The 26,765-nt window shown below is 29.5% G+C and overlaps 1 protein-coding gene across 2 annotated transcripts; it reads left to right on the top strand.

Annotated features, from left to right (window-relative positions):
- Positions 1-5,555: 5,555 nt before the first annotated feature.
- Positions 5,556-13,502, top strand: LOC120067731 (GDT1-like protein 1, chloroplastic). Of its 2 annotated transcripts, XM_039019292.2 has the most exons (13): positions 5,556-5,830; positions 6,367-6,451; positions 6,886-7,191; positions 7,457-7,510; positions 7,676-7,737; positions 8,120-8,188; positions 8,462-8,513; positions 8,653-8,727; positions 9,789-9,918; positions 10,423-10,493; positions 11,648-11,695; positions 13,008-13,084; positions 13,295-13,502. In XM_039019292.2, the coding sequence occupies exons 1-12, from the start codon at positions 5,688-5,690 to the stop codon at positions 13,077-13,079; spliced, it is 1,167 nt and encodes a 388-aa protein (XP_038875220.1). In that variant the 5' UTR covers positions 5,556-5,687; the 3' UTR covers positions 13,080-13,084; positions 13,295-13,502. The 2 variants fall into 2 exon arrangements, with proteins under 2 accessions (XP_038875220.1, XP_038875218.1); XM_039019290.2 differs by lacking the exon at positions 13,295-13,502 and having other exon boundaries at positions 13,008-13,166.
- The last annotated feature ends 13,263 nt before the right edge of the window (positions 13,503-26,765 follow it).

Genomic DNA, 26,765 nt, shown 5'->3' on the forward strand with positions numbered 1-26,765 from the left:
AATTTTTTAAAAACAAAAAATCATATGATGATCAAACAGGACCTTTAACTTTTGAAGTTTAAAAAATGTTTAATGAGTCTCTTTAATATTATAAGTAGGATGTCCTTGTTATGATTGATATTGCTCCTATCACTCCATAATGCCCAACAAGTTATTGCTATAATTTCGAAGCAAGTGATAGAATAGGAAGAGTCAATAGCTAACCATTTGTCTATGAAGCTATGATTGAAGTCGTTCAGTTAAAACAACCTTTTTGTCAGCTAAACTCCATACTAATTTTGCTCTTTTACATGAGAAAACAGCATGGTCAACGGTTTCAATTTCATTTTTACATATCGGGTTTTTTAGATTTACCTTTTTTTTCCGAATTTTAATTACGTTAGTAATCTATTATATACGAGAATGAAAAATCATTCATATGTTAGAGATTTTTTAAGTTTGCGGATCTTTCAAGCATAAAATTAAAATTTGAAAGATCTATTCATCTCTTCTAAAAATTAAAAAAACTTTAAACACGAATTTGGAAATTCAAAAATTAATATAGTAATTCAACCTTGCTATGCTGTTCAAAACCAAAAACTTTTTTTTAGGAAAAAAATTCAAAGTAAAATAGGCCTTGACGCAAAATAATATGATGTATTGAGCTTGGATTAATATTAAATCATCTTCAAGCGATATGCAATTATGGAGATTTGAATCTTTAATTTATTGGTCAATATTATAAAACTTTTGAATGAAGTGAGTAAAAGGACTATGAGGTCCGAAGCGAAAGTGAAATCGTGTTCCAAGTTTAGTTTTTTACATAGTACGAAAATCACAGAGAACAAAATATGCATTTTTCAATAAACTTATAACACGCTAAATAGAGGAGAAGAGAAAATCAGGGTTTTGTAACACTAACCTTTGAAGTCACCACTCTCCACGAATTTTCTCTTGATTGGTCTTGAACAAACTTCAGATTACGAACATCCAAAAAACGCAGCAATACCAAATCTCTATTTGGTTGGACACCACCAATAGTGAGATCTCCGTATTCTCCTTAGGGTGAAAATATGAGCAAGAGTTGTGGGTCTTGCTTGTAACTTTGGTAGAGGAAAAAAACGATAATAGAGGAAAAACTTCTAGGAATCGTACGTTGAGGAAAAATCTCATGGACTTTTCTGCGTTAACCAAAGAAGAACAAGAACTTAATAAAAAACCTCCCACTCCAACAATTGTTAATAAGAGAAAATAGGGGAGAGTTATTTTCGTAACTCCCTTGTTTAATTTAATTTAAAAATCAAATTAAATATAATATATGATAACCAACTTATCATATATTATACATTATACTGTATGTTATATCGAATATAACATATAACCCATAGTTTATATTTTTTTCAAATATAATATAAGCCATAGTTTGGCATTCTCTTGATAATCTATAGCATCTAATATTAATCAAATTTACATTAAATACAATTATATGAATCCAATTCAGATAATTAATATTTGAATTATATTCAAATATTTATATCATCCCAATAAATTTTATACTATAATGTATCAAATACATTATGTTAATTATATCACATATAATTAATTTAGACTAGTTATTGAAAAATTATTTCAAATGATAAATCTGTTGAAAATATTTACAAGATATAACAAATTTTTCGAATTATCAACGATAGACGCTGATAGACATTGATAGACTTCTATCAGTGCCTATCAATATCACTGATAAACACTGACAAAAGTCTATCGGCATCTATCATTGATAGTTCTAAAATTTTTCCATATTTTTCCATATTTTGGTTTATTTTTCTATATTTAAAAACAACCTTTAATTATATCATATATAATTAAATTCTTCAATTAATTTGAACAATTCAAACTAATCCAAAATTAATTTAATCCTCAATAATCCTAGTTAAGCTGTATAGGAGACCTTATGGATCTATAGATTAAAACTTCAATGGTACTTGATAAATTGATTAAACTCGTTTAATTAAATAAATCAACTTTCATTAACTTCCGGTCACTCCACTAAAGACCGACAATTGCACTATCTGCACTATAGATATATTTTTATGTCAATTGGATATAACCCGTCAATAGTATGATAACCCTTCACAAATTGCTCGTAAGTACAGTTAAACCAAAATTAATGTTCTGCCACTGTAGTTACATCTAACTCATCGAGTACCATTGATCCCTCTAATAAACAATACGTCATAGTCCAACTATGATCAAACCCCTATCGGGTTAAGAGAGGGTGTGGCGCCACATTGTTCAAGCCCCGAAGTCAGCTCTTAAGGGAACAATTTATCTACTTATTCGGACGTTAGGTAAGAAGTAAATTCCATTTTGTGTAGTTGTGTTCCCAACTCCTCAGTCGGATGAATCCCCAAAATGGTAGGCATATTAAGTCGGCGAACTGGCCACTCTCATCCATGCAAATCAAATGACCTCATAGGCAGGAGGTAAGTCTCTACTATTAACGGTGTTATATAATGAGACTATTCATTTCGTGGTTCGATCTTATATAAATCGTTTTGTATAGAACGCCCCTGCTCACATGCCTTTACATGAACAATAAGAACCAGATCATTTGTAGAACTTTACAACAATTGTAACATCTACAAAGCGGGTAATATTCGTAATGTCACCAGGATAAGGTACCCAGTACTCTTATCCATCTACCACAGACCCTTCAAGTTATCATTTAAACGCAATCCACTTATATGTCTCTACATACATATTTAAACTTCAAAAGATAACCTTAAATGTTTGTTTATTGGTTTTGCGGATTAATGTTACTAAATGTCGAATAAAATACCTCAGATTTTATAAAATAAATAAATGGTTTGTACAATACAATGACAAGCTACATAACCTACGAGATTTAAGGTGTCAATCCCAATAGTGAGTAATTTCTTCTTTTAAAGTTGGCGGTTTGATTCTTGTTATTACAAATGTCGTACCGAAAAGAATTAAAATCCTTGGACTGATTGTATTATACTCTAACTAATGATTGGTTTATATAAATAGAAAATAGTGCATAACTCACTAACAAAAATAGACGAACCAAACTATACATTTGACAATCTTTTATATTAACAATAAAAATACAATATTTAGATTAAATTGTTAAGAAAATGTCTATGTCAATTATTACAAATAGCTGAATGATCCTAACTCTTTAAGATGATGCGTCTCCAAGTTCACCATGTTCAAAACCAGTTAACCATAATAATGGCTTGTGTATGGTGTATCTTGCAAAATTTATAAAGTCTCCCATCTTTCTAATATGACATCTTCATTTATTTTACTAAGAGAAAATACTAATTGCACGTATAATTTGAAAAAATAATAAAGAGATTGTTAAATGACGTAAATTAACCTTAATCGTTTAAGCATGACTTCAAGAATATATTAAAGGTTTGTTTAAAGTACCTTCTAGTTTAGACACTTTTGCAAGAATATTTTCAATAAAAATGCCATCGTAATTTAGATTTTTCAAAATAGTTTTAAATAACAAAGTTGTATGGATTCATTTGAGGAAGATGAAGAGGAAGAGAACTGTTTTTGTTGATGGAGAAAGAGATTTTGCTATGATTGTGGGTCCAACGAAGGAGATAAGTCACACATTTTTTTGGGTTGGGCATGCACGTGCTTCTCGGGTCAGGTCGGGTCACGCCAAATAGAAATCAGACAGAAAAAAAGAGAATCGTCAAACGAAAAAGAAATCAAAATATGTACTTTCGGAAATGTTGGGTTTCAAAGGTGTTTTGGACCTTTTACATGGTCGGTACGTGGGCGGAGGAAACTTTTTGTCCTTTTGCTGTATTTGTAATAAGTTGGCCCGTTTTGCTATATATAAAACTAACCTTTTGAGGGGAAAAAAACTATTTTGATTATTTAAAATCACTCAATTAATCATACTATACAAACTTTAAATTATTATCTTTTTCAAATTTATTTATAGAAAAGTTAATTTTATTTACAAAAAGTGTTTTTTTTCAAAGTTATTTCAAACACACTATGATAATTTATGCTTCTTAGGCACAATGTTGAAATGTTAACCACCTATTTGACACGACAAATTATTATATAACCTTTTAAGTTCTATTATCAAAGTTCCAATCCAAAAAAATAATAAATATCAGTATTAGGATACCATACTCTTTTTCATAGCCTTGAGCAAGCAGGCGAGCTTTCTTACTCGTGAGAAAATTTGCTACAGTTTGTACCTCTATATAAAAAACCATCTTACTTGTATTTGATCTTGTAAGCCCACCTTGACCCAACAATGTTTTTGTCAGATGGTGGAAAGACAAGATCCCAGGTCTCATTCTTTTGAAGTAAGAATGGATTGGATGAAAACATTGATTATAAAGATTAGAAAGACCGGGCATCCAATATTCCTAAGTAGAAGAGAAGGAAATCTCCCCAAGAAAAGCTATTCCAACTGAAACTGGATCGCAAGCAGAGGCAAAAGCAAGAGAAAGAAGTGAATCAGAACTGGCAGGAACCGAGATGGAAGGGGGTGTAAAAAAACTTGCCAATATCATTTTTGTTATTATACTTTGAGAGTTGTTCAATTTTAATCTTTGTTCTTTTAAATGTTCAATTTTAGTGAAAAAAAAAAAACTTTCTACAAATCTTAAATTTCATTTGACTAGTTTATTGTTCATTTTCTATTATTATCATTTAACAAATTTGAATAAAAGTTAAATTTGTAGGATTAAATCTAAGATTTATTGAAAGTACAAACATAAAAATTAGACATTAGAAAGTATATTGCCTGAAATGAAAAAACTCCAACTAAAAAATTATGAAATTCATGCTTTGCTCAGTCCGACGAGTTTGCGGTCTCCACTAATAAAAATATCAATTTAATGTCAGGGTATTCAAAAAATCCGAAAAACCTTCAACCCAAACCATTTGGTTTCAAATAAATGAAAACTTTATGGGTTAGGTTGGTTCATAGGTTTATCAAAAATAGTTCGAACTGACCCAAACTTATTATTAATATTAAAAAGTACATTTTTTTTAAAACTTTCAATACAATTATATGATATATCTATTTTAATTTTACTTAATTTCTTAATTTTTTTAAAAAATTATTATTATCCACCAATTATTTAAAATAAATTTTTAACACTGTGAAAATAAGTTTTTTATAATATAGTTAAAATTGATTTACTAATTTTATTTCAACCTGTGAAAATAATAAAATAAATTATTTTATATATTAACATGTTACTTCTATTTAAAATAAAAAATTAAACAATTAATTGATTAATCCAAATTAACTCAATTCAAATATTTTATGATTGAGTTGGATTGGAATCATCTTTATTTAAATTGAAAAAGATTATAATCCGAATGATTGAGTTAGATTTAAAAATACTTAAACCCAACCAGTGATGAAATTAACTTGTAAACAATGGTACACATTCCACAGACGCGAATGAGTGGCCGACAAACTCGATATTGGGCCCAACATATAACATGGTGTGTGGAGCCCATCGGCCCAATAGGAACGGATAGAAAGATAAAGTGCAGTTGGGAGTGTTTGGCGCTTCACAGCGGGTGGTTGCTCCTTCTTCTCTTCTTCTCTTCTTCTTCTTGGACTCGCATTTCTCCAATCCCTCGAAGACTGAAAGGTTCAGAGCTATAGCGACGGGGATTGAAGAATAATGCCAGCCACAACTCTTTCACACTTCACATTTCATCCACCTCCACTCTCTTCATCTCCCAAATCCGTAGCTACTTGTTTGGTTTCTCTTAACTCCCCTTGTAGGAACCTCTCGTTTCATGATTCTGTTCCCGTTCTTTCCAGGTAATTCCTATTCTACCCTGTTTGCTTGCTGCAGTTTTATTTCACTATCATTAATGCCAAATAGGAAAAGAAAAACATAGATGAATTTGGTCTCTGTTTTGGCTATCTGAGCCGAGAACCTCATGGAATCGCGGATTTAGGTTCTTGCTTCGTGGGATAGAATTAATTTTTACTGGAAACCTATTCATTTTTGTCGTGGGTTCCTGATTAGTGAATTTATACTGGGTTATTTCGAGAATTCTCTTGAAGACGCAAATGGAGCTATATATTAATAACACTTCTTTAATGTTTATCTGGAAAATTGGGGCAGTGAAGAAAAAGAAAAGGAATTTTGTTTCTAAAAATTTGATTTTAATTTTGAGGAGTGAGAAAGGTGTAGAAACCGTTACTATAGCCTATAGGCAATGTGATTTTCTAAAATTGAACAGAAAATGAAAATGGTTGATAAATGGTCTCTGAAAAAGGAAAGCTAATGCAGTTCAGACTTCAGAGATGGTATAAATTTGTGATATCTGTTTTCTTCTTTCTTGATATAGGTTTTCAAGCTGTTGGCGGGCAACAACTCGCAAAAATTGGTATTGGCGCAGATCAGAAGTGGTTTCAAAATATTATGATCGCCAAGTAATTTTCTCCTATTTTCCCTTTTCCCGTTCTCATTTTCTTTGCAATTCAATTTACGTTGAGGGGACTTAAAAATTCACTCAACTGGCATTTGTAATGCCGGATTCTAGATATTTTTGTACTTTCCAATGAAATTATAAGCTGAATGGTAGTGTTCTTAGATTTTGTACGTGTAATTTTGAAACATGTAATCGTCCATGGTTGTGACCAACCCCTTTGAAATCAGCTATTTTTATTGTTTTGCGGGGTTAAAAATATGATAATAGAAGGCAGTTTAATTATATCCTTTTAGCAACCTCAATGTTCTTTTTTAGATGTTATATGCCTTTTTTCTTTTTTCAGTCCCTTTTTCGGACAAAATATGCACATGTAAAACGTATCATTTTCAGGTTCATATCATGCATACTCGTCCATTGAGATAAATTGTCTTCCAGGAACTTTGTCATCATGACTACAGTAGCCGTGAGTTATCTACAAAATCAATAACTGTTCTGGATAATTGTTGTGCACCTGAAAGGTCATTAGCAAAGTACAGCTCAGCAGAGGGAATCCATGAAAATACAGATAGCCAAAATTCTAGCACTATAGTCAGCAGTTCATTTCTGAAATTTATGCTCCTGTCTGGGTTCTTCATACTTCAAGACTCTCAGCAGGCATTAGCTGGTTCAGATGTTGCTACTGGGTTGCAGTCAGTCCCACCTCTTGGAGACCTTGGTGATATTAGCACAGGTTTTGCTTCAGTTAGTAAATCACTCCTTGTAACTTTTTTGAACCGGCATTTTTTATGTTGAAGGAAGCCTAGTTGTAGTTTGATTTCTCTGTGGAGAGTTTGTGGTCGAACTTCAACATCTCATTTACAGTTTTGAAGGTCATGTCTGTGAATGCAAATAAAATTCTAATACTGTTGGTCGATTTTTGGCTAAAGTGTAGAGTAATGAAATTAAGCTTGGAGTATGATGTGAAAGCGAATAATCACACTTATGTTGTCACTTTTTCTTCATGCAGGCATTTTTGCTAATCTTTTTTTCAGAACTAGGGGACAAGACCTTTTTCATTGCAGTAAGTGCCAAATGATCATTAACTTCTGGTGGGAAAAAGAAACTTTGTAGTCTCCTGAACATGGGTTTAATACAAATGGGCTTGAATTATTGCTTTCTGAAATGTTGTCCTAATTATGATAGAATATGGTGCTTCTCCTAATTATATGTCTATTATCTTATGTAGGCTCTTCTAGCAGCTAGGAACTCTGCTGCTACTGTTTTTACTGGAACTTTTGGTGCACTTGCGTATGTTATTTCACCATGTGCTGAGCATGTATTTTTTTTTCATTGCCACACCCCATCGAGCAGATTCTTATCAGTTAATTCATCCCATGTGAAATAGATTTATTTACCAGACAGCTGGGCAAGACACCACGTCAGTAGCCACAAGCTTGCAATTTCCTTATTTTTGTGCATAGTAACTAGATAGATATGCTTTAAGGTTTTTCTTAAAGGATCTTTTTATTAAAAATAATTCATGAATTGACTTTGGCTTTATACAAGATAGTCTATTTTAATTCAAAAACAGATGAATCATATTATATACGAAAAGTGTGTACTGTTGATATCTTATGAAAACATGGAAAGTTTGCTATCAAATCCTTGAAGAAGTGTTATTCCATGGCAGGGCAATGACCATCATATCTGTTGTTCTCGGACGAACTTTTCACTATGTTGATGAGATTCTTCCATTCAGGTATAATCCTTGTGATAAGCACCTCTTTAGGAATATGAAGAAGTTAGAGTTATAGTTCTTAAACTGTATGTTCAATTGTTAATGTACCATTTATCCAAAATGGTTGAGATTTACGTTATATGGTCCTAAATGAAATCATGGGTTGGGGCCCCTTTCATTCTTTTGAGCAATTTAATTGTTTAAGAAAAATTTTAAATTTGATTCCTCTTGAAAGAAATCCCATGTACCGTCAACATATTTGATTCTTTAGCACTGTTACCTATATGATCACAGGCTTGGTGATAGTGATTTACCCGTTGATGATATTGCAGCTGTCTGTCTCTTGGTAAGTACAGTCATTTTGTAATTGGCAAGACAACTTATATTGCTTGCTACACTTAAGAAGCTATATACTTGAGGAAATAACCAAATGTCAACTCGAAAGCTTTTTATGGATGTAATAAAATGATTTCGGCTGATTTTAGGTGTATTTTGGGGTAACAACATTGGTTGATGCCAGCTCAAGCGATGGACTAAAGGCTGAAGATGAGCAGAAGGAGGTAATCCCTATACTGATGTCTGACATTTGTTACAGTGTCCTTCAATAACCCTTCTCTTACTTCTTGATCAAGTCCTCAAGTGTATGTACTTACTATAGTTATGGCGGTATATTAGGTAAGTGTTAGGTTTTTATGTAAGAATAAACTAGCTAAATGTTAAGATTTTTATGTGAAAATAAACTAGAATTTTTTTTTGTCTTGAAAGTATCTGTAGGAGAATATTAGCTAATTAAATGGAAATTTTGGCATGAAATTAATAGACTAATACTAGGTGGAGTAGCCAAGCCCCGTGAGGTTATGAAATACAGGAAGAGGCCTTAGATAAATGTAATATCTACTGGCCAGTACAAAAAACAATATATAATGCCCTAGTAATGAGACATTGAATGCGATGCCAATCAGACTTGTTTTTATTCCTAACACATGAAATAAAGGATTTAAGCTGATCGACTTTGAAAATTTCCTTTTAGATTTATATGTTTGCTACACCTGAAAAGGAAAGCATACATTTCACTATCAAACTATTTTGAAAAATAAATTGGCTTTTAAATAACATTACATTGGACTACCAGTGTTCTTAACTTTTCATATATATGTACTCTTCAAATTGTTGATTGACAGTACATTTAAAGATGTTTTCGGAAAACTGAAAATAAACTTTAGGCAAATTATTTCTACCACAGTGCAGGGTAGAGAGGACTTCTTCGAAGGCTTTCTGTGTCCATGGACTCTGGTGGTGGAAATTTTTTGAACCCCCCCTCTAAATAGTGTTTTTTTAATTTTTTTTTCCTTACAAAAATGTTTACTTTGTTTTGTTTTTCTCTTTGTTACAGAGAAGTCTCAGATTAAACAGTTTTTTCTTTTCTTTTCTTTTTATTTTTTGGTGGGGTGGGGGGGACTGAAATGGTAAATGTAGAAAACAGTCTCAAAACTACCGTAGTCACCAACTCTTTTCCCCTCTAGAGAATCATACGAAGTCATCAGATGTACTTGTGTGATTGGACTCCAGTAAGCTGAAAGTATGTCAGAAAATAACAGTTTTGTTTTAAAATCTGAATCAGGCAGAGTTAGCTGTCTCAAAGTTCTCAGGAAATGGTGCTGGGATATTAGCTGCTGCCAGTACTGTCGTCAGCACCTTTGCATTAGTGTTTGTAGCTGAGTGGGGTGACAAGTCATTTTTCTCTACAATTGGTAATCGGAAATTCTTTTGAAATTTACATATTCTTAACCATCTTCTTGTCATCAAATTACTGTATAGATATCTATTTCTAAAACTGTCCGATAGTAAATCTTGAATTTTGATTGTTTATAAGATAGGACGGCCAAGTAGTTTTCCCCTCCTTTCGTTTATAACCTTACTTGTTTGTTAATGGTGAAAAGATTAAGAGCTGACCACCAAATTTGGAATACACAGCATTCGGTTGAAAAAGATTAGAACTAATGAAATAGACTTACTAGTGTAAACTGTGTTAAATTTTTCACTTTTTTTTTTTTCAATACTAATAAAAAATTAACTACAAACATTTTCTAAAAAATTGCCCTTGGAATGAGCTTGTGGGAAGATCCAAACAAGCACTAACTTTCTTTTTCCTCATTCGATAATTTATTTTTCAATATTATAGTTTCTAATTTAAGTCTTTAGTACACCCTCCTATATCTTAACTCCAAACTATATTTTATTTCTGGATTATGTAGCCCTTGCTGCTGCTGCTTCTCCCCTTGGAGTCATTGGAGGTGCACTAGCTGGTCATGGTGTTGCTACATTGGTAAAAATCTGTTCTTTTAACAGTATCCAGTTCCTACATTTGTGTAAACTTTATTTTAATCTATTGAGTAAACAACTTCTTAGTGTGAAAGTCGATCTGTAAGACAGATGAACAGTTTTGAGTGTGTACAGAATCTCACGAACCTTCTATAGGTGGTTGTTACATAAAGTTGAATCTTGTTTGCGTATCTACAATGGGGTCTATTTATTAGGAGAACGTTTAGTCCATGTATTTAATTGAAACAAGACATTGAATACTTCAATTTAGAATAATATATATGTGGATGTGTACATGTGGATATATCTATACACACATATATGAAGTGTACCAGGCTGAGGATCTCACATCGAAAATATGAAAGGACCTTGCAATCTTTGTAAGATACATGTTCCTCTCATTGGCAATTGGTGTTGAGATGGAATCTCATGTTTATCTGATATGGTATTAGAGCTCATGAAGCCTAAATGGGTGTTCGGTCAAAAATTATGATTCGACACAAGCAGTGTTTTAAAAAGCCCTCTTAGGTGCACGCCTAGGCCCAAGGCACAGGTCTGGTGCCTTGTCTTAGAAAGGCGAGTCTCACAAAATAAGGCGCGTCTCAGGTGTGTGCCTTTTATGAAGCCCCAAGGCCCAAAGCCCTGGGCCTTTGGGCTTCTTTATTATTTTTAAAAATTCTAATAAGTGTTCCTTCTTTATTAACTAAAAGAATCAAGTTTACGAAGTCTAAATGCAAAATTTCTTTGTGTTTGGGGTCCTTTTTTTTCCTCTTCATATTTCCACTTCAACTATGCTTTCTCTTTTTAATGTAATATTTTTATGTATTCGCCTCACCAAAAAAAAAAAAAAAAAAAGTTTGTGACTTTTTTTGTGTGTCTTGCACCCTAGGCTCCAGAGGGTCATTGTGCCTTCGTGTGCCTTGGACATTTAAAAATACTGGACACAAGAATGGTGAATCAAATGAGGCACCATCTTGAGGATCCCACGTCGAAAAGATGAAGAGACCTCATAGATACATGGGTTACCCCTTCTATTGCTAATTAATTTCGAGTTGGAGCTCTATGTTTATCTAATATGCCAAACCTTCAATATCTATTTATCATGCTCATCTGACAAGTTACCAGTTCTTTGATTCGATTTCAATAATATATCTGCAGCTTGCAGTTCTAGGAGGTTCTTTGCTAGGGACATTTTTATCAGAAAAGGTAAGATGATCATTCATTATTCATCCACTTTACCCCTTTTATGAAAGTTCACCACTATGGACTGCACATTATACTCCAGGTGGATGAACTCGATGTTTTCCTTAAGTGAATTTAACATGAATTTCCTCCTTTTCTAAGTTATCTCTCTCTCTCTTCTCTTTCTCTCTCTCTGTTTCTCTTCTTTTAAAAAAACATAACACAACTCACTATTTTTAACTGTTCATTGTTCAATGTGGGTCGAAAGGCCAACCAGGCGAGGATTATGGTATGACAACATTTATTTCTGTCCTATTTTCCCCCTTTCTCTTTTTATTTGGGGGAAGGGGGGTCTGTATTGAGATCAGTTATTCCCGCACAAGAAGGGGAAAAGAAAGAAAGAAAGAAAGAATTGATCCTTTATATGATTACTTTTTCAATAAAGTAAATTCAGGGGTTTTGTAGGAGTAAAATATTTCCTTAGTTTTTCAATTATTGACACAAGTTTAGAAGGAAGGATAATCAGTGAGAAATTGTTCGTCAAACTTCTCTTTTGAATGTTCTAAAAATAGTCTTATGTCTCCAGAAAAAAGAGGGAAAAAATCCAAAGTAATTATTGTTTGAAATCGCATTTGCTTTCTTTAGTCCTCTCCCTTCCATCCAAATATATAAAAGAATAGAATATCGTTTTGGCACATATCCTTTGTTATTTTTTCCTTCTGGAATCTGGATATGTCCTATTTTTATTGTGACTGTATTCTTTCTTCCCCCATTCAGAATTCCAAAGCATCATGCAAATGCAAATAGTTCCATCCTTGTAGTCCATATTAGTTTCTCCGCTTATTATATTCAGGCACATAATCTTTTTAAATTTTCTTGATGCTGTCAGTTGTCAATGTATGTTATGTTCTTTACGCCAGTCAAGAATTATGGTAAACCAAAAGGGCTTATCTTGAACCACTCTACATTCACATAAAGCAGCCAATAAATCTTATATTTTTCACCCTCACCAAGTTACGGTAGACGAAATTGAGTGTCAGTCAGCATAATACCTGTGCAATTTAGCAGCATCATTGCGTATATGTGCTTTAGAAAGGTTCCATCTATTAGTAGTTGAACGCAACAAATTTCTGGAACAAGAAAGTTTTATGCTTTTAGGTCTTCCTGATTTGCAACTATTAACATATCTAGGCCCACCTACTAGGCTGCTTCTTATTCTTGTGCTGCTAACTCAAGTTGCCTGTTTTTATCTCAAAAGTGGAGAGCATATTCTTATTCTTGGAAATTACGTAAACAATGGAAGTCCTTGTTCTAACATAAACCGTTTTATCTGCAGATTATTGCATACGTTGGAGGTGTTCTTTTTCTTGTCTTTGCTGCCGTAACTTTAGTCGAGATCGTAAACTAGGAACTGTAATATTTCTAACTCTCTTATTGACATGATTTGTGAAATAACTTGTTTTCTTTGTGGAATGAAGATATCTGTCTCAGAAAAGATTTGGGGGCGTTTAGCCTAACGTGTTAAACTATCAATTTTATGCCTTGTTAACTTCCTACACTATAGGTCCTAGAAGTTTGCAACTCCACTCATTGCCCCCAAACTCCCCTTTATGGGTTATGCAGGTCAAGTGTGAACAGAGGAGAAAAAGTTCAATCAGATCATATTAAAGTTAAGAAGTCTCAGAATCTAAAGGTTGTGTGGCTTTAGACTTGTTATCCTTATTGGATGAGACAACGAGAGGTTGGCCATATTTCCTGCATGTTTTAAGAACTATATTTGGTAAATAAGCTTTCAAAAAGTTATTCAGTTGGTTTTTTGTTTGATGCGAAACTTGAGCCTTTTTTGGGTGATGCCAAGAGGCAGCCCCTAGTTGGTTGAGGGTTTTAGGGTTTTGCTCCAACTGTGGTTCTCAACCTCTTTTGAAAAATCATCCCTTGTGTTTTGATTGATTTAGGCCTATGTTCTCAACCAAGAATTCTTAAATCCTTAGTGGTTCCCTCAAAGTTTTATTAAGTCTGACATGAGACGTGAGGTTATAAAGAGAAAAGTCCAGTCTTTTCATTTTTAACATATATGAAATCTAATTAATTCATTTTTAGGAGTTAAAAGCTCATTTCTATGACAATCCAGATGTGCTTTACAAGTATTTCAAAAGACCCAAGATTAGTTAGAATAGAAATTCAAACAATCTCGTTACCTTATATATGGCAGTTTTATTTTGGCTTGTTTTGGTCCTGGATTTTCGACTTATATTTTTTTAGTCATGTATTTTCAACACATCTGTCTTGTTCTATGTACTTTTAAAAAGTTGTCATTCTAAACAAAATTTTAACACATTTTATATCACTGCAAATTTATGACTACATTTTAAGAAAATTGAGTGAATGGAGGGCCATGTTAAAATGTTGATGGAAGGAAATGGTCATTTTGTAAATGTATTAGGGATCAATGGGTGTCTCATGACAACGTGGATTGAAATAGACAAAAGTTGAAAGTAAAAGAAAATAAAAGAAACACTTTGAAAGTACAAAAATCAAAATGAACCAAAGTCGAAAATAGGTGTATTAAAATAAGATTTAAAGATATTCAAAATTAGGTTAAAAATTTTTAATTATCCATTCTGTAGTCCACTTATTTCATCAAATAAAGCCCTTAGAAAAGGAAGAAAGGAGAAGTTGGAGATGACAAAATTGGTGGATATGAAGAAAAAAAAAAGGTTGTAGAAATGAAGGATTATAGTTTATGGTGGAGTTGGCCCTGTCTTTCTGTATCTCAAGTTCCCCATCTTCCATCACTTTCCCAATTTGATTCCGTACACTATGTTCTGTCCCAAAACCACACTCATTCACCCTTTCCCCCCTCTCTACTTTACATGTGATTGTGAGCTGTGATATTTCTTTTGGATTGGATCTCTTACTCTTTTTTCTTTTCTTTTTTTATATTTATTTTATTCCCTAAAGTTTTTGAGGTAAGCCGTGGACTTTTAATTTTGTGTCTAATAGATTCAGAGCTTTAATAATGTATGATAAATTTATGAATTTTTCAATTTTTTTGTCTATAAGACACTTTTTGGACACAAAATTGAAGAAGTTCTTAGATCAAATAGGTACAACTTGCCAAACTGAGCATGACTCAATTTGCATACAATGTGTTAATAACTACGAGGTTCATGATTCTAATCATCCTCTTATCCCCAATTGTACTAAAAAAAATAGGCACTAACCTCAAAGTTTTAAGGACCAGTTATAGATTAACCTTTAGTCTTTGATATTTTAAAAAGAAAACCATTTTTGTCTATTACCTTTCAAAATATGTATTTTAAATATTGAACTTCTAAGGAAAAAAAAACTATTTTTTTTATTCACATAAGAGCAATACTTAGGTGCATTCCAGGATGCACTTATCTCTATGAATCCTACTCTTATTATAGGCACACAAACACATATAAAGAAAAATGTAAGAAGAATTCGCCACTTAACAAACTATGATTGAAAAGATAGATGTAGCCTAGAATGTAACAAAGTATTTTTCTTCACGTAATAAGACATGGAAGAAAGAAAATAATGGGGAGAACCAAAATGGTTCAGTTTATTAAAGGTTAGGAATTAAAATAAATATTTTAAACGGTTAGATATCCAAATTTGAAACTATCGACACTAGATGAAATTTAAGCAAGGATAATGGGTCTCTAATAAAGTTTAATTACATCAAAGAATTTTAAGTTATCCAGTGTTTGTCATACATTGTTGAACTAAAAACGGAAGGAAAAAACAATCACATAAATTTTTTGTTTAATCAATGTCACGTGACAAAAACAATTGAGGAACATTTTGTAATAGATCTAATTTAACGAAATCTATTACTATGGGAATATTCTTTTAGGATACAATAAAGCCAAAAATGTTTAGTCAATGAAGAAAATAAAGATAATCAATGAAGAAAATAAAGATAATGTATGTGAACTATCAATAACATCAATGTGGATTAAATAGGTCAATGCAAGAAGTTGGTCACATATTCACATTAATGGTGTTGAAGTGCTTATTGTGTAGTTAAGCAGTACATTTATTTAGTACATTGTGTTAACCCACTCCAAATATTGGTTATACTTAGATCATGTTGAATTGAACTATGAGTAGTATTATGTTCGTTTTTAATAAGACGCAAATCCTTATTTAAATTTTTCTTCACTTTTCTATTGTCATTGTGCACTTGGTATAACAACAAGATTTATGAGAAGAGGGACTGATACCCAACTCGGTTAAGACCAAACGTTGTAGGTTACCTCCTTGGCTCTATCCTTTTTGACAACCTAGGAGTTAGTCACATGTGTGATCCACTTAGTATCGAAGGGATTACATGAGGGCACTTAAGGATTTGGATACTACTCATGACAAACATAATTCAAATCATTATCATTAGTCAAATAAAACGGTTGACAGAATTGGTCATAATTCTTCAAACACAAACATTAAAAGTAGATATGAACACGAAAATGAATACAACTCAACTGACAGAAATTTTGTACTATCGATTTTGTGATATCAGAAATTTGATTTCTAAATTATTGGGAAAAAAAAAAAAAAAAGACATGAGCATAGGGTGTTTTTTGGGTGGGAATGTCAACATAGTAACGACACGTAGATTTCTTATGTGTTTACTTTTTATCAATTGTACTATCGAAGAGAGCTTTTGCAAACCAACTAGGGTTGCTCTCCACTTCTCCCTACGCCATTGGCCGACAAAAATAAAAATAAAAAAAATAAAAAATAAAAAATAAAAGAATTAAGGCTCAAATACTATGGTCTATATAACTTTTTAATATAATATTTTCATCTTCACACTTTTACTTTTAGTTTTTTAGTTCTTAATAATAATAGTAATAATAATAGTTACTCCTATACGTGTTAAATTGTATCAATTTTATCCTAAACTATCAATCAAATTGTACCCTAAATTTAGATAATTGTTAATATAATTTTAACCTTAAACTTAAGAGAAAGTTGTAAATATAGTAATCAGGTCCAAATTATTAGTAGATATAACATAATGTAAAAAAATTACAAATATAACAAAAATTAGATAGTCTATTAATGATAGACCATATCGCTAGTAGGAGTCTATCAGTGATAGATCACACTGCTGGTAAGAGTCTACGGGCGATAGACTTCTATCGCTCTATCGCCGATAATCACTATATTTACCATTTTTTAAAAATGTTGTTATATATTTGGTTATTGTCTCTAAAAACTTGTTACAATTTTTCACTCAAAACAAGTTTTGAGTTGAGAATTCATGAAAAAAAAAAAGTCAATATCAACTTTCAATGAATTATAAAATATGAGTATGATATAAATTTCACGAGATAATTTCTAAACGGGAAAAATATCTTTTTGGTCCCTAGGTTTTGGGTGTAGTTTCTATTTGGTCCTTAGTTTTTCAAATGTTACATATTTTGTTCTTGAGTTTTGAGTTTTGTTTTAACTTAGTCCCTTCGTTTCAAAATGTTATAATTTTACTTCTGAGATTTGAGTTTTGTTGCAATTTGATTTCTAGTTTTCAAGATTTTATATTTTTAACCTTCAAATTTTATTAAAATACTCATTTTCAATCAGTAATGTCAATTTCTATTGATTAATTGAAAATAATTATCAAATTTAATTTTAAAAGTGAAAATAAATAAATTATAATTTTTTTTAATGATTTTTAATTTATTGACATAATTAATACTAAAGACAAAAAATGAGTATTTAGTAAATAATCAAGTTTAAAAGTGTAAATCTTGAAATACGGGATTAAATTGAAGCAAAACTCAAATGTCAAGGGTAAACTAGTAATATTTTAAAACTTAGAGACTAAATTCAGGCCAAACTCAAAACTTAATAACTAATACCCGTTTGGTAACCAATATTTAGTTTTTTGTTTTTGTTTTTGAAAATTAACCATATTTCATCCACATTTCTGGTCATAATTTGTATCTTTTACAGTGGTTGAATTCTTAGCCAAATTCTAAAAATAAAAATAACTTTTCGAAAGCCACTTTTTTTAGTTCTCAAAATTTGACTTGGTTTTTTAAATCGTTGGTGAAAAGTGAACAACAAAAGAAGAAATTTGGAAGTAAAAGTAGTGTCCATAGACTTAATTTTTAAAAACAAAAACATAAAATAAAATGATTATCAAATGGGGTCTAAATGCATAATATTTTGAAACTTAGATACTAAATAGAAATTATATCCAAAACTTGGGGGAAAAAAAGTTTTTTTTTTCTTTACGGAGAAAACGATATTAGAGCTAATATTTTATTAAATTTTGCGAGTTTTAACAAAGTTATGCCATGGTTAATATTTTTTATTAATAAAACTTCACTTGCGCAAATCTTGATGTTATTAAAATTAGTGGTTTTACAGATATTCTACATTATTTTTTTTTGGTTAAAATTAATTGATTAATTAAAGTAAAATTTAACAAATAATCTAAATATAAAATACACTTTTGGTTTTTTAAATTTGAGATCAGTGATTATTTGATCGGTAAAATTTCAAATTTGACATGTTTAGTGATTGAGATTTAAAAAATGATTTATCATATTTTCATGAACTATAAAACATAATATTCTTACGGAACTATAAAACATAATATGGTACAAATTCTATAAGATTTCAAAGAAAAATAATATACCTTGATTTTTGTTAAATTTTATTTGTTTTAACTTTTAACAAGGTGGTTTAATGGTTATTTTTTTTCCTATTAAACTTAAAACTTATGCAAATTTTGATATTATTGAAATTAGTGACTTTATAGATATTTTACATTTTAAAGATTAATAGGTGGAGCATAAACCTAAAGAAGTGAACAAAAAGTATTAATAAAATACACTTTTGTATACAAAATTTGAGATCAGGATCTATTTAGTCTATGATCGATCATGTTTGGAAGTGATTTTAAAAAGGTTAAAATCACTATAAAATATATTTTTGATCTTTTGAAACTAATTTTGACGATATAGAAATTGCTTTTGAAAGGATAACATGTAATATTAAATTAATTTTGAGTGATTAAAAGCATATTTTAGAATAATTTTAGAAATATAGAAAGTAATTTTGATAATTTCAAAATCAATCTCAAATATACACAAATATGTAAGAAACGTTATTAGTGTTTGAGGTTTGAAAAATATTATGTTCACCTCAGGTATGTAGTCATTCTTCATCGTAACTCAAGATTATTTAAAATTGTTTTTTAAACTTCAACCATTAAAAGTGTTATTTTTTAAATTTTATAGTTCAAGTAGACAAAAATGAATAAATATACAAAATAGTAATAAAAATAAAAATGGAGAAAAAGATAGAAACGTAACTAAAAAGTGCAAAAGAAATATCTAAGAAATGTGGAGCAACGGAAAATGATGACGTAGGGACTTGAGATTGATTATCGTGCCATTGGCATGTGACATGGCACGTGCGCCTCAGAATATTTTGTACGCATATTCCTCTGACGCATCCCTCTAATTAATTGTAACTTAATGATAACATTAATAATATATATATCCAATAAAAAAACATCACTCGACTAAAATATAAAATAATAAAAAAACAAAAAACAAACCTTTCTTCTAAAGTTTTAGATCTAGTTTCATTTGATATTTATATTTCAAAATGTAGCACTTTTACTCTTGAATTTTGAGTCTCGTATCAGTTGATTCCCAACGTTTCAATATTTACACATTTAATCTTGATTCTTTAATTATTAATATTCACTTTTAGTCTTTGGTATTAATGTTTGTTTACTAATTTAAAAAAATTGAATTTAGTTTGACTAAATTTTCAATACTATTAAAATTAATTTAAAAAATTTAATACTAAAGTGAACATTTTTTAAAACTTGAGGGTAAAATTGTACAACATTAAAATATAGGAACTAAATCAAGATTAAACTCCAAATTGAAAGATAAATATGTAATCTTTTAAAAATTACTTATCAAATAAAAACTAAACTTAATATTTAATGGACTAAAAAGTTATTTTTCTAAAAAAAATAAAAAATAAAAAATTACAAGGTTCCTCCCTTCACCTTTAGATTTTCCAAACTCTTAAAAGAAGATTTTCGCCTCTTCTTTTTTTCAACTTCAATATTGGACCAACAAATATTTTCTCAAATCAATCTAATGAATATATTCTATGATCTTATCATGTGATTTGTCCAACGTCATTAATTGTTAATTAAAAACAAATTAGTAGTGAACTTAATAACTCAAATTATAATCTAGATTATAACACGAGAGTACTATTGTTAGATGATATGATTAAACTTACCTTCATCTATCAATTTAATTTTTTGGGTCAATTGGTGAATTAAGATGCAATGTTGTTTTTTCTCAAATTAATATTTATTTCCACTTATTGGTCTTCTTCATATTTTAAACCTACAAGTGAGGAGGAGTGTTAAGTGATATGCCTTTATCATCTTAAACTTCTAGGTCAATTGGTGATTTAAAATGTATTCAAACCGTTGCATCCTCCCCAATTAATATTCATTTCCACTTCTTGGATCTTCTTCATACTTGATGACATGATATTAAATTTGTCTTCACCTATCAGTTTCTAAAGTTCAATATGGGAGTAGGAAGATTCAAATCTCAAACATTCTAGTCGAGATTAATTCATGCCTAAAATAGTTGAATTACAGCTAACAACATTATTGAATTTATATGTACATATACATACATACACATATAACACACTGGTTAATCTCACCCATTTATTTAACTTGTAATATTGATTTGAAAAAATCATATAAATGTTATTTACCATCATAAGAAGTCATAAAATTCATTCTTTTTAAAAAGAATATTATTTTAGTCATTGAACTATCTTATATTGTTTTGATATTTATATATTTATATTTTGTCAACATACATTATTGATGATAAAATTCGAACAAAAAAATTATTGAATAAATGGAAGGGCTGAACCTTTTTTTTAGGGGGGAGAGAGGAAGGAATATGACTTGTAAGACAAGAAATGAGAACATCGGGTGGTGCCTGATACAGAATCTCCGATGTCTGAGTCAATATTTAGCAAATGATCAAACAAGCTAGAGATGTGGGAGAAGAACTTACCTTCGAGTGTGCTTATGACCCTCTATTTATAGTGTGGTGGATTTGGATTCCAAACCTAAAAAAGATTTAGAAAAGTCGATTTGAGCCAACCAAAAGGATTGAGACCTCTTCTTCAGGCAAAGGTAGGCTGGTCCAACTTGCCTCGATCTCGACCACTCAAGGCCGAGATAGGAAAATTAGGCCTTTTGATCCAATACCTCTCATTTTCTTTCTCTCTTATATCCCTCACGTGTTTATGAACTCGAGATTCTTGATCTGAAAATGCATTACATAAACAATTATTTCTTTGTCTATAATTTAACATTTTCATGAAATATCTTTAATGGATATCTGCCATAAGTATGCCTTTATTCAAACTATATTTTAGGTTAAATGATAAAAAGGTAGAATTTATAAGGGAAAAAAAAGTAGAAAAGTAATAATTAAAAAAGAAGATAAGTGTTAAAAGATAGAGGCGGCGAAAATGAATGTTTACGTGGCAGTAATCCAGTGGTTCAGAAAAGTGACGTGCCAAAATCAAGTGGGGGGAGAAGGAAAAGAAGAATAAATTCTTTTGACTTTTTGTCTATAATTATTATTAATATTATTATTTTCATAATTATATAGGGAGAATTTTTTACTTTAAAAAATATCCTGTGAAAAAATTGTGCTCAAGATCTGCTATGGCCTGGCCTTCTCACTGCCACTCTTTAATTTCTTGGTAAACGTCGCTCATTCCAAAAAAAAAAATATCAAACTTTATCAAACCTTTTTCTTTTCAAAATAAAATAGTTTTTTTTTAAAATAATAATAAATAAATTGATCCTTTTTTTTTAGAATATTACATCACATGTGAAAATAGAAATTCGGATTTATGCTTTTCTAAGAGAAAGCAAAGACTTAATTCTATTCATACAAGTTAAGATTGAGATAAGATCTAAGTAAATTTTATTTTAAGATTATTTACTTTTTGTATTAAAGTGGTTATTTTGATTGATAAATTATAAAATATTTATTCCAAATTCCATTTAGTAATAATTTTATTTTTAATTTTTGAAAATTTTGTATGTTCCTAATATTTTTTAATATGATTTTCACATTTTTCTTTTAAAAAAATTGAATTCTCAAATTTTAAAAATAGAAGAACAAGTTAAGAATAACCTTTTTATTAATTTGTAAAATTATTGAATTTTTAAAATAGTTCTACAAGAGTGAATGTCAAAAAGAACTTGTGTTAGTAACTTTAATTTCAAACTTCAAAAAAAAAAAAAAATCCGACTTACTTGTTACCTAATATTTATCTATTCAAAATTGCAATAGCAAAACTATGTAGTTCTCCTTAACTTATTATTATAAAAGTTGTTATGATGGGAAAATCTTTATATATATACATCACGGTTTAACGATGATGATAAGTTTGAACATATCATAGTCAAGTTCTATACATAACTATTCGAGTTGAAGTAGTTTCACGATAAGATGACATCTCTTTTTGTATATGGATATGTGATCTATATCATATATATGAAATATCATGATCTAAAACAGGAGATATGTTTGAACAGATAATTACATATTTTGCCCTATTACAACTATTCGGATCAAAGTGACTATACGTTGAAGTTGCGTATCCCTTATGAATGGATGTGGTTTAGACCATATATATGAAACATCACAATCTAATGATAAAGATATATTTAAACGAGCAATCATGTCTTTTATCCTTTAAAATTTCATAAATTTCTATTTTGTCTTCCATTTCAAATAGTTACAAATATATAAGTCAAATAATGTAATAGTATTTCTTTAATGAAGATATTTTTAGTTTTTTTTTTATGTAGTAAAATAAAACTATAAATTTCACATGCATAACACGCATTAAGGTGATTTAATTTTAATATATTGAGTTAAGGTCAAGTTGGTGAGATTTTTATATTTACTTTAGTACAAAAATTATAGAGACGAGAGATCGAGCATTTGACTTAAAAAAAAGAATTATATATATGAATTATAACTAAGTTAATTAATCTTACTTTATCAATGCAATTTTGATGTTAATAAGTTAATATTCGCATGCGTAACATAATTAGTGGTGGGAATCGAAAGAAATTTTTAATTAGAATTAAAAGAAAAGAAGAAAATAAATTAAAAATAGAATAATTCCAAAAGCTTTAGGGGGCCAAACGAAATTTAAACCCTTAATTTGCTTCTCGTTCTTTTTGGAACGTTTTTTTTCTTTTTCAATTCAAAAAAGACGTCAAAAAACGACGCCGCTTCGAGAATTCAAACAAAAATAAAATCTTATCATTACAAAAAAAAAAAAAAAAAGAAGAAAAGACATAAGAGAAAAGGGGGAATGGAGTTTGAAGAACACGCGAGAGAGAAAGGCGCGTGGAAGAGGATTGTCGTTAGAAATCAGAAAAACCGCGGCAAGAAAAAATAAAAAAGAATAATAATTAAAAAAAAAAAAACCGCGAATCGGGGGGAGAGTGAAGAGAAACGTGGAAGTCAATAAGAGCGGTGAAGTGGGGCCCACAATAGACAAAAGAAACGGTGACGAGGCGTTGCCGACTCATAAAAAAAAGTATTAAGCTGACGTGTCACAACTTCTTTCTTATGTTTTCCCGATTTCGGATCGCCACGCCACCCCCTTCACCTAACCCACTTCTCTCCTTTACCGTTTTAGCGGTTTCCCGGTCTCACCTCTTTTATTTATATATCCATATAATTTTATTTTATTTTGAGGTTAAAAATTTATTTGATTCTGTATCTTAGTAATGTCGGATTGATCTCTTAATTTTGAATTTTATTTCTGATAAACAAAGTTTCAAAATATCGGTGTCGAAAATATCGAGATCCCAATTTTATGAAAATAACAATGAAAATATCGATGTTGATGAAAATTTTGGAAAAAATTATGAAAATTGATCAAAATTGTTATAATTAGTTAATAAAGCTTTAATTGTGACTCAATTAGACTATAATAGGCCATTCTTAATCACAATTTCTATAAATTAAGACAAATGTTTATTGTAATTGTCTGTGTAAATATTGATGCGAGTGTATAGATTAAAAAAAATAGAAAATAATTACAAAATAATATAAAGTTTAACAACATTTTGAGGTGAAACAATGAGAAAATTATAAAAGTTTTAGATGGTTAAGGAAAAAAATTCATATCAATTCAATTTTGAGATAAAATGATGTGAAATTTTAATGAAGAAGGTTTGAATAAGGTTAAAAATAAATATATATTGTTTTTTTTTTTTTGAATTTTTCAAATTCAGTTTCTTTAGAAATGGAAGTTTTGGATAAAAAATAAAGCTAAAATTGAGAAAAGTTGGAAATTAGAAGAAAGTAACACATAAAAAAAGGCTTTAATCGTTTGTCGAAAATGACATTAACGTGTGAAATTATAGAATTGTGTGTATCAGGACTATAAAATTGAAATTTTTGAATTCATCTAACATAGTTAATTTTAAAAGAGAAAATCGAAATTTTCTCAAAATCTCGAAAATTCGTCGAAATGGAGGAAATCAGAATATTCTCGAAATATTCTTGCAATTTTGAGAAATCTTGAAATTTCGTTGAAATAGGGGAAAAACGAAATTTCTCCCAATTAAAATTTTGATTGAAATTTCGAGATTTTGATGGAAATTTTAAACTATACTAATAAGTAATTAACCTATTTGGCATATATATAAAACAAAATTATGAACGAATTAAACATGTAATTGAAAGTTCATTGATTTACTGGATACTTTTTTTAGTTTAAGAATATTAGAACACACTATCGAAAGTTCAATGCCAAAATGAGCATAACTCAACTAACATAGTGCTTGTACTATCGATCTTGAAGATAAAAGTTTGATTCCACTAATCCACATATTGTAAAAAAAAATAAAAATAAAAGGTCCGTTATCAATTCATACATCTATTAGTTATAAAATTGAAAATTTAGGCCCCATTTAGTAATAATTTTGTTTTTTAAAATTAAGCATACGAATACTACTTCTACCTCCAAATTTATTCCTATGTTATCTACTTTTCACCAATAGTTTAAAAAAACTAAGCCAAACTTTGAGAATTTTAAAAAGTAGCTTTCAAAAAATTGTTTGTGTTTTTGGAATTTGGTTAAAAATTCAATAATAGCACTTAAGAAAAGTAAAAGTCATGTAAAGAAATGTGGATAATATAAGCTTAATTTTCAAGAAAAAAAAGTTATCAAATGGGATCTTAGAGATCTATAAAATTTTTTATTCTCGTGTTTTGAAAATTATAAATATAAATACTTATTCTATCTATAATTTTCTTTGTTTGGTTATTCAATTTGTTTATAAACATCAACCAAAATTTTGAAAATTAAAAAAATATTTTAAAAGTTTTGATATTGTTTTCAGACTTGGACGAAAAACATAAATGTTTAATTTGAGAAATATGAAAATTATATTATAGAACGGAAGAGAAAATAAATTTAAATTTTAAAAACAAAATTTGAAAATAAAATTACTACAAAATGGGGTTTTAACTTGAGCCTATTTTACAATTTTAAACTGCTTAGACCAGTTAGAAACAATTTTAAAAAAAATTAAAAAATACACTTCTTAAAAATTTGATTTTTTTTTTTGTAGAAATAATTTAATAGATTTTTATTTATAAAATTGCGGTAAAATGAAGTCCATCCACCATCGAGTGAATGTATTGCGACGGCAGAAGCGCCCAAATTCATTCCTTTTTTTTTTTTGTTATCAGAAATTCATTTCGTTTGAATTATATAATTATTAAATAGTGAATTATGGTACTAAAAAAAAAGGTAAATAAAGGATGTTTATCTTTATGCTTCCGACGTATTATTTTAATATTTTTCATCGTGATCTCCAATCTGCCACAATTTTCATTTCAATTATTATTATTATTTTTTATTTTTCTAAAAATCATTTATTATAATTTTTTAGGAAGAGCATTACTATAATAATATGAGCTGAAATGTCTTATTGCCACAACATATTAATACAACCCGTTAATTCTTTTAATATATGTATTATTTTAATTACATGTTGCTCTAATTGATCCCAAGATATAGAAAAGAATTTAAATTTCACCCAACACGACTCTTCAAAATAATTAAATTTCATTGTTTTATATTTTTATCGTTTTTATAATGATGGAATATTTTATATTATCTTCACAACTTAAAATTAAGAGAGGAAAAAAAAGGAAGACAATAACATTACTTGAATTATAGAATTGTTATATATAGAGAGGCTTACCTTAATTATTAGTTATTGAATGACGACTTGAAAAATCCTTATCTTACACTATTTTTAAGTCGATACTAAAAAACAAATATAATATTTATCTTTAAATTTCAATTTCATGCAACTACTCTCAAATTTATGAAATCACTGCCATTAAATTAAATTTAGGGTTAAAAATTAAAATGTCAATATATTCTAATTTATAGTAAATGTTTGCAATTTTAGGGTTAATGATGGTTGCGGCTTATAATAAATATTACCTCTATCTATCATTAAATTATTACGATATCTTTTTAGTTCAATAATTACACAGATAAGAGATTTGAGATGCAATTAATGTATTATCTATTAAAACATATTTAGATTAATTGTTCTTAAACTTAACTTTAAATTATATAACCTCTCTTAAAAAAATCATAAAAGAAATCGTTATTGGACAAGATAGACAAAGCTTGACATGAACATACTCATGAATTAAAAAAAAAAGAAAAAAACACCAAAAACCATATATATTCACCGATAATCTATAGGTAATTACATTTTCAAATTTATGGACTTGTTCAATTAAATTCAACTTCTAGTAATCAAATTTAAGGAAAAAATTGTAGGTTCTAATTTGATAATTATTCGATTTTTCTTTAAATATTTTTAACTTATACTAGTTTTCTTATAATTTTTTAAATAATATTGTAAAAAAAAAATTTCATTAGCTTATGGTCTGTTTGATAATCATTTTAT

This window comes from Benincasa hispida, chromosome 12 (genome assembly GCF_027475165.1).
Source record: "Benincasa hispida cultivar pf3 chromosome 12, pf3_genome.v1.1, whole genome shotgun sequence".
NCBI lineage: Eukaryota > Viridiplantae > Streptophyta > Magnoliopsida > Cucurbitales > Cucurbitaceae > Benincasa > Benincasa hispida.

Coding starts and splice junctions, on each gene's coding strand:
- LOC120067731 (XM_039019292.2), top strand. CDS start 5,688: ATGCCAGCCACAACTCTTTCACACTTCACATTTCATCCACCTCCACTC. Junction 8,189..8,461: donor GATGAGATTCTTCCATTCAG/GTATAATCCTTG, acceptor ATATGATCACAG/GCTTGGTGATAGTGATTTAC. Junction 8,728..9,788: donor CTGAAGATGAGCAGAAGGAG/GTAATCCCTATA, acceptor AATCTGAATCAG/GCAGAGTTAGCTGTCTCAAA.